This window comes from Schistocerca americana, chromosome 1 (genome assembly GCF_021461395.2).
Source record: "Schistocerca americana isolate TAMUIC-IGC-003095 chromosome 1, iqSchAmer2.1, whole genome shotgun sequence".
Classification (NCBI taxonomy): Eukaryota; Metazoa; Arthropoda; class Insecta; order Orthoptera; family Acrididae; genus Schistocerca; species Schistocerca americana.
Genome location: NC_060119.1, coordinates 936,517,929 through 936,527,185, shown reverse-complemented (window position 1 = coordinate 936,527,185; position 9,257 = coordinate 936,517,929). Strand labels below are relative to the sequence as shown.

General features: G+C 46.5%; 1 protein-coding gene across 1 annotated transcript; it reads left to right on the top strand.

Annotated features, from left to right (window-relative positions):
* The first annotated feature begins 1,306 nt into the window (after positions 1-1,306).
* LOC124615514 (cuticle protein 65-like) lies at positions 1,307-8,822 on the top strand. The gene is made up of 2 exons (XM_047143477.1): positions 1,307-1,403; positions 8,511-8,822. Exons 1-2 carry the CDS (start codon positions 1,392-1,394, stop codon positions 8,742-8,744), a joined length of 246 nt encoding a protein of 81 aa, XP_046999433.1. The 5' UTR covers positions 1,307-1,391; the 3' UTR covers positions 8,745-8,822.
* The last annotated feature ends 435 nt before the right edge of the window (positions 8,823-9,257 follow it).

The following is a 9,257-nucleotide window of genomic DNA, read 5'->3' as shown; positions in this document are numbered from 1 at the left end:
TGCCTCTGCTCACGTTCCAGATTGCTGAGATATTTTTGCTAAAAAGAATAATGCCTTACTTTAGCCCAGTTTTAAGCTGCTGTTGCTAGATGAGAGTGAAATGTAAAGCCGGCAGGAGTGGCCGAGCGGTTCTAGGCGCTACAGTCAGGAACCGCGCGACCGCTACGGTCGCAGGTTCGAATCCTGCCTCGGGAATGGATGTGTGTGATGTCCTTAGGTTAGTTAGGTTTAAGTAGTTCTAAGTTCTAGGGGACTGATGACCTCAGAAGTTGAGTCCCATAGTGCTCAGAGCCATTTGAACCATTTTTTTTAAATATTAAAAACAAAAGCCTTATCGTGTTTCGCTACCGTTGTGTCAGTGTCAGTACCACTAGTACAACTAAACTCTCGCAATGCACAGCGAATTTCACTTTCGCGTGGGTAGAGAGCTCTCCTCGATATTATCTACGTAATGGGGCAACAACACGTCACGTGGCATGTGCAAAAGTCTACAATACGAATTTGGAGAAAACTCATCAAATTATTTCAATGATGTAATAGAAGAAATAGTAGATTTCGAGTAGAGAAGCCACATTAATGGCAACAGCGTGTTTATGGCGACTTCAACTAGGCAGAAATGCACGAAAAAGGGACGTATTCTGGTCAGGCATGTTTGCATGCAGACAGTAGTTAGTTACAAACTAAACCAGTTAATCCATCGACGAGGCTTCTGATGATGATGATGATGATGATGATGTTTGGGTTTCGGGGCGATCAACTGCGCTGTTATCAGGGCATACAAATTCCCAACCTTTGCTCAGTCCAAACTCGCCACTTTCATGAATGATAATGAAAGTGTGAGGACAAGACAGACACCCAGTCATCTCGAGGCAGGTGAAAATCCCTGACCCCGCCGGGAATCGAACGTGGGACCCCGTGCTCGGGAAGCGAGAACGCAACCGCGAGAGGTTTCTGAGGTTTGATGACGCGGCGATATTGGTGTTCCAATTCTCTGGCTCGGTGTGCATATAGCGAGTAAACAAAGCAATCACTGTGAACAAGAAACTCCTCATCTACTGCAGCGGCTTATTCAGAGAGACACTTCCTTTGTGAACCTGTCTGCTTCCCTAACCTCGCAACAGGCCGGAGCCTGTCAATAGCTGGGGGCTATTAAATATTTAACAATAAGTCAGGTAAAACTTGCTTGCATTCTCCCGGGTGAAAGGAAAACTGCAGCATTTCTCACAGTGTGACATACGCGTCCTAGACGTAGACCAGTTCTAGGAGACCGCTCCGGAAGGCCACCTGCAGAGGCGGCGACCACCGCCCATGTGTCCGGTCAGTATATAAGGCGGCAGCTCGCCGTCTGGGGCACAGTCGAACAGACAGCCAGCAACCCTCTGCTCAGCAACATGAAGTTCTTGGTAAGTAGCTACTGGCCAACGCCTTCCTGTAGACATCAGTTACGGTTGTCGGAAACATAGGCACCAATCAATGTTCTGCCTCCGGCGTTGTCGGAAGAGACCAAGATCTTTGCCGCATAGTGGTAGGAGCGGAACTAAATGGCTGCGTTGAGTTGTAGAAACCAATAATGGTTATACCAAGGGAGGAATAAATTGAAAGTACACCAGAATCGTTGAGCTAGGACTAAAACTCCGAAGGTTTCAGAGTTTGCTATCGCTACGCCGTGTAAATCCTCTCTATGTAGTTAGGCGATAAACTGTGTGAACAAGAAACTCTTTAAACAAGACTTTTAAATGTATTGCGAAGTAGAAGCAAAAGAAAAGAAAGTAATGAAATAAATTCTAAGAGTATACCAATTTTTTCGTCATTGAAAGGAGCTCAAATTATTCCACTAATCGCACTCAGTATTCGCTCCAGGATAACAGCTACCTAACTAGCGCAGTAAGCTGTGCTGGTTGGCTGAAATTGCAGTATTTCCGTTGATGTTGCTATTTTTTATTTAAGTGAAAATGTCACTTAACCTATTCAATTTGATACACCTCAGTCGCTCGTCAACTTAACTCTCTTGTAATAAGCACGGAAATATTAACTCTCTTTGAGATTCTTGGCGACAAAACTTGCCTTCCGCCGTGGATTTCTATTAGAGTTTATCGCCTCAGTTGCCTCTACTAGTAGCCAAATAATAATGGATGGCAGCCGTAGGAGATATTGTACAGCAAAAACAGTGGCGAGTTGCTCAGGAGTCGCTAAATGAACTCAGGAACGATGCTGAACTACCGAAACGTACCACAACAAGTGATGAAAGATAGGCGTATGGGTAAGTCGTCGAAACTAGGGATCAATCGTCCGACTTCAAGTAAACTGGATCGCTGAAACCGAAAAAATCTCGGCAAGCGCTGTCGAATATGAAGTTATTGCCCACCGTTTACTTCGATTTTAACAGCATGGTGGATCACGAGTTCTTGACTTAGGTCTGACGATCAATAAGGGGTGCTGCCTACAAGCTCAACGTCGTATACAGGAATCAATCCGAGAAACCTCCCGGATTATTGGCGAAACAATTCATGGCTTTTGCGCACCAGTAGTGCACCTGGCCACACTTCATTGCTTGCTCGTGAACTTTTGACGAAAATCAATACTGAAAATCAATACTAGTCACCAGATATGCTCCCGTGGGACTTTTTTCTATTTCCAATAATAAAGAGAATTTTAAAGCTCTGTCATTTTACAAGCTTAGATGAGATAAAAGCACCTTGCTGAACGAGCTAAGTCTATCTCAAAGATTGAATTCCGTAAGTGTTTGGGGGATTGGAAGAAGCACTGATATAAGTACGTAACATGTAATGGGGACTAATTTAAAGGAGATAATTTAATGTAAACGAAACAAAAAAATTGTTTCCAAAAAATGAAAATTCCCGATATTTTTGAACACACCTTGTATAATGAGCTCCGCAACCAAATACAAGACATTACTAAATTGTTCTCTCATAGTATTCCTTATTAATATAACACTATTCTGTTACCCCACCCTCACAAATTTCCTCAATGCGATGGTTGTTAATATGTTCATCAGATGGAAACGGCGATTTTTCACACATTTGTGGCCGCATTTGTCAGTTATTAAAGTTGTTGGTTTTTCACTCCACCACGATCCAGTCTTAAACATCTAAAACTACAGTCAAGTAAAATATTTAATATAAACTAAATAATGCTTTAAGGAAAGAAGCATATACTAGATAATATATTATCAAATTCAGTTCTCTCAAGCTTTCGTGTCGATTTCTGTCAGTTCGCAATACCTTCCAACTCTGCAGACACTCTTTCGCAGGCCATAGGCCATTCGCATTCGTTATGACGGACTAAGAAAATTACACCTCTAATAAAAAAAAAGAAAGAGAAAAAAAACCCTGGTGCCTTCCAGAACGTGGTGGTTTTGAATTGATGATGGTCACAGGAAATTATATTATGTGACCATATTCCTTAGAGCCTCTTTTTCTCCATTTCACAAACAGATTTATGCAAATCTAGTCAAGGTCACAGATTCCAGGTAAACCTGGGGGTTCACAAGCACATATTAATTCTGCATATCCAGCAATCTCCAGTAGACCAATGTCAGCTTTTTTTCGCAGGAAACACGATGTTGTTTCCAGATTTTCAGCGTCTGGGTAATAGATGTTGTAGTGACTACGGCAGTTATGGGTGGTGCTAAATGTTAGGAGATTAGGAGCAGACTTCTTGGGGCAACAAGTCCGATTCCTTTAGAATAGACGTGTGGGTTCGCTAATGGGAAGCAGGAGCAAATACAGCAATCTCAGGCTGGAACTAGTTGTTCCATTTCCCTTGCACAACGAACAACTTAGTGATTAAATCCTCGAACCCAGCAGCTGTGGAGTGAGAGGGGGGGGGGGGGCGGGGGGGTTGTAGCGGTTGGAGGTGAGCAGTCCCAGTAGGCAAGCAGATCGGCACCATCTACTCTAGAGGTGCAGACAGGCTATCACATCCGTGCTGTGAGCAACGTGTGCCAGCGCCCTGCCGCAACAGCTTCTGGTGCCAGAAGCGGTAGCATGCGGGGAGTGAACCCTGATCACAACGTTTGGCTGACAGCACCTGACTGGTGGCTAGAAAACTCTTAGTTCAACCTTTGGCCTGTCAAAGCTACTGTTGGACCATAAACTGTGCGGTCCCGTAGAACGATGTACGCTGCACTAGGGAACAGCAGAAGAGCGATGGTGCTTGTCCATTGTAAGTAGTCCCTGACTATACCCGACTTGGCAGCCAGTGCTTGCACACAGCAGATCAGACACCACACAGTTTCACTGCTGAAAATGTGTCCCTGATTTTCATTACACCAATGATTGCCGGCTAGCCGCTCATACAATTGCACTGAGGACATCCGTGATGGAGAAATACAGCGACAGTTTGATAAATTTCCGGGTTAGATTCCTGACAGGCCGTCAAATTGTAACGTTCCTGCTAGGTTTCAAAGACGCATACCCTCTAGAAGTGAGTTTTAACATACCCTGAATTTCGAGAAAAAGCCACATTAAATACGGTGTTTAGACCCATCAATCAAATTAACAATTTGGTAGGACCACAAAGAGTTTGTAGAAAATCACCTAGCAGTGAACCGCTTCTCGTGCAACTATTTACAATCGTCGCAGTAAAAGGAAACTGAATTTAAGTCAACATAGTCCAATATCTCACCAAAATTGTCACCAAACATACTAATGTGTAAAACTAAATGGCTTATAACGCCTGGCAGTACAGTGGGCATGAGGACCGAGTGTGTAATAAACACGCAGATACAAGTCATCAAACAGTCATATTTCGTACAGGATAAAGAACAAGGTCTCTGACACCTACGTCAACTTCTGCACCTATCTTTTTGCTGAAAACACGCAAAGAAATGCAAAATACAGTACTCGTAGTGACTATTACCCTTGTTGACATAATTTGCAGTAAGAAATCCCTGATGATTTTATCAGTTGCTAAAGGAAATTACTAGGTTCCATATCAAGTTATATTATTCCATCTACTGAGTGCTAGTCGGCGTAATTCGCCTAAATAGAAACATGAGTGTCCGGGAAACTGATTCGAAAGAAGATTTGAATGTAAATCCACATACCGTAACTGATTCCGAGCAAGTAATCCAGTCACTTTCGTTCGTGTCTTATAAATGCTCAGAAAGCATGTGGCACACAGAATTCCAATAAATAATAAAATAAGGAAGATGTAATCGGTACAAGTTGCAAAGTGCGGACAAAGGTTCTTTGATAAGGAGCGTGATAAAACTGTACTACAATGCGGAAAAAATTTTAGCTAGCAGATCCTGTATCGAACCGCGAAATATACACTCCTCACAAAGACACAAAGAATGAAAATCCACATGTGAGACATCTTTCCGATCCATGAAACTTACAGTGACTTCACGAGGCAAGTCAAGAAAACACTTGCATATGAACCACACTATTACTGCAAATCATGATATTAGCAAAATCGTATTGCAAGCGAACCCAACCTGCAGGCAGCTAACCTACATATTATCACCTCACCAAGCAGAAAAACAGCAACCAGCAGCCCTAGACCCGAAAACACGACCGACTTCCATCGCGGCAGTAGACAAGAATACCTTCCTTACACTCAAGCTCGAGCATACACGGCAAGACGAGCTTCAGTTGATTGGCAGGCAAGGCTGACACAAAGATAACTAAGTTGTTTGGGATCGATGCTAGTTACAGACTTTAGGAAAAAATTTTAATACACGAAACGATGGAAATGCACAAATAGCCAATTAAATATTAAAACTGCTGTGTAATAGGAAACTTTGAAGCTGTTTGCTACAAACAGCGAGGCTCCAGCAGCGGCAACTTGCATCAGTCAGCGGCGCTATAAACTGAACAGCCAAAGAAACTGGTACACATGCCCAATATCGTGTAGGCCCTCGCGAGCACGCAGAAGGACGCAACACGACGTGGCATGGTCTCCAATAATGTCTGAAGTCGTGCTGGAGGGAACTGACACCACAATCCTGCAGGCTGTCCATAAATCCGTAAAAGCACGATGGGGTGGAGATCTCTTCCTCACAGCGCATTGCAGGGTATCCAGATATGCTCAATACTGTTCATGTCGAAAGAGTTTAGTGGCTAGTGGAAATGTTTAAACTCAGAAGAGTGTGCCTAGAGCTACTCTTTAACAATTCTGGAAGTGTGGGGTGTCATGCTGGAATTGCCCAAGTCCGTCTGAATGCACAATGGATATGAATGTACGCAGGTGATCAGGCAGGATGATTACTTACGTGTCACCTGTCAGAGTCGTATCTACACTCCTGGAAATGGAAAAAAGAACACATTGACACCGGTGTGTCAGACCCACCATACTTGCTCCGGACACTGCGAGAGGGCTGTACAAGCAATGATCACACGCACGGCACAGCGTACACACCAGGAACCGCGGTGTTGGCCGTCGAATGGCGCTAGCTGCGCAGCATTTGTGCACCGCCGCCGTCAGTGTCAGCCAGTTTGCCGTGGCATACGGAGCACCATCGCAGTCTTTAACACTGGTAGCATTCCGCGACAGCGTGGACGTGAACCGTATGTGCAGTTGACGGACTTTGAGCGAGGGCGTATAGTGGGCATGCGGGAGGCCGGGTGGACGTACCGCCGAATTGCTCAACACGTGGGGCGTGAGGTCTCCACAGTATATCGATGTTGTCGCCAGTGGTCGGCGAAAGGTGCACGTGCCCGTCGACCTGGGACCGGACCGCAGCGACGCACGGATGCACGCCAAGACCGTAGGATCCTACGCAGTGCCGTAGGGGACCGCACCGCCACTTCCCAGCAAATTAGGGACTCTGTTGCTCCTGGGGTATCGGCGAGGACCATTCGCAACCGTCTCCATGAAGCTGGGCTACGGTCCCGCACACCGTTAGGCCGTCTTCCGCTCACGCCCCAACATTGTGCAGCCCGCCTCCAGTGGTGTCGCGACAGGCGTGAATGGAGGGACGAATGGAGACGTGTCGTCTTCAGCGATGAGAGTCGCTTCTGCCTTGGTGCCAATGATGGTCGTATGCGTGTTTGGCGCCGTGCAGGTGAGCGCCACAATCAGGAATGCATACGACCGAGGCACACAGGGCCAACACCCGGCATCATGGTGTGGGGAGCGATCTCCTACACTGGCCGTACACCACTGGTGATCGTCGAGGGGACACTGAATAGTGCACGGTACATCCAAACCGTCATCGAACCCATCGTTCTACCATTCCTAGACCGGCAAGGGAACTTGCTGTTCCAACAGGACAATGCACGTCCGCATGTATCCCGTGCCACCCAACGTGCTCTAGAAGGTGTAAGTCAACTACCCTGGCCAGCGAGATCTCCGGATCTGTTCCCCATTGAGCATGTTTGGGACTGGATGAAGCGTCGTCTCACGCGGTCTGCACGTCCAGCACGAACGCTGGTCCAACTGAGGCGCCAGGTGGAAATGGCATGGCAGGCCGTTCCACAGTACTACATCCAGCATCTCTACGATCGTCTCCATGGGAGAATAGCAGCCTGCATTGCTGCGAAAGGTGGATATACACTGTACTAGTGCCGACATTGTGCATGCTCTGTTGCCTGTGTCTATGTGCCTGTGGTTCTGTCAGTGTGATCATGTGATGTATCTGACCCCAGGAATGTGTCAATAAAGTTTCCCCTTCCTGGGACAATGAATTCACTGTGTTCTTATTTCAATTTCCAGGAGTGTAGATGTATCAGGGGTCACCTATCACTCCAACTGCACACGCTCCACACCATTACCGTGCCTCGACCAGCTTGAACCGTCCACTACTGACATGCAGGGTCAATGGATTCTTGAGGTTGTCTCCATATCCGTGCATGCCCATCCGCTCGATACAATTTAAATCGAGACTCGTCCTACAACACAGCATGTTTTCAGTCATCAACAGTACAACGTCGGTGTTGACGGGCCCAGGACTGGCGTAATGCTTCGTGTCGTGCAGTCATCAATGGTACACGAGTGGGCCTTCGGCTCGGAAAGCCCGTATGAATGATGTTTCGTTGAATGGTTCGTACGCTGACATTTGTTGATGGCCCAGCATTGAAATCTGCAGCGATTTGCGGAAGGGTTGCACTTCTGTCACGTTGAATGATTCTTTTCAGTCGACATTGGTCCTGTTCTTGCAGGATCTTTTTCCGGCAGTAGCGTTGTCAGAGATTTGATGTTATACCAGATTCCTGATACTCACGGCACACTCGTGAAATGGTCGTACGGTAAAATCCCCACTTCACCGCTGCCTCGGAGATGCTGTTGCTCGTGCGCCCACTATAACATCACGTTAAATCTTGATAACCTGCCATTGTAGCAGCAGTAACGGATCTAATAACTGGACCAGACACTTGTTGTCTTACATAGTCACCGCCGACCGCAGCGCAGTATTCTGCCTGTTTACATATCTCTGTATTGGAATACGCATTCCTATACCAGTTTCTTTGGCGCTTCAGTGTATTATTGACGTAACGAACACGCCAGTGGGTGGCGAGCTGACGGCGCGCGTTGCCTGCCCGCAGATCCTGATCCTGGCGGTGTGCGTGGCGGCGGTGTCCTGCCAGCAGCAGCAGCAGCGCGAGAAGCGTGGCTTCCTGGGCGCCGGAGTCCTGGGCGCCGGAGTGCTGGCCGCCCCCGCGATCGCCGCCCCCGCCGTCGTCGCCGCCCCCGCCGTCGCTGCCGTCGCCCCCGCCATCGGCTACGGCTACGGCTACGGCTACCACGGCGGTGTGCACGGCGGACTGATCCACGGCTGAACACCACCTCGCTAATCTCCATGTCTTTCTCGTCTGTGTTGCTGGCGTCTCATTAAAGCAAATTTTTGTACAATACCATATCGTCTCTTACGTCAATCTTCCCTTTTCCTCATTTGTGGATTACTGGTATCATAAAAAGGAGAAATCAGGAAAAGAATGTGAGCAGGCAAAGATAAATAATTACTGTTGCAAATCATAAGCTGCTGCTCCAATCTTTAATACCAGATTCCGTCGACATCCAGTTTTCACTGAAAAAAACGTATTGATTGCAATAGCGGTAAGAATAATATGTCTAATTACCTAACATTGACAGAAGAAGAGCGATCTATATATTAATGCAAAAAAAGCTTCAAAAATACAAATTTTATTACCCAGATTACAGTTGATTCATACACTGATTACTAGTTTCAAGAAAGTCTCATTGCCATCTTCAGTGCATCGGAATCACGAATTGTTAAGCCCTACGTATGGCACATTGTCATATGACTATTGAACACATGGAGGTAAACTCAC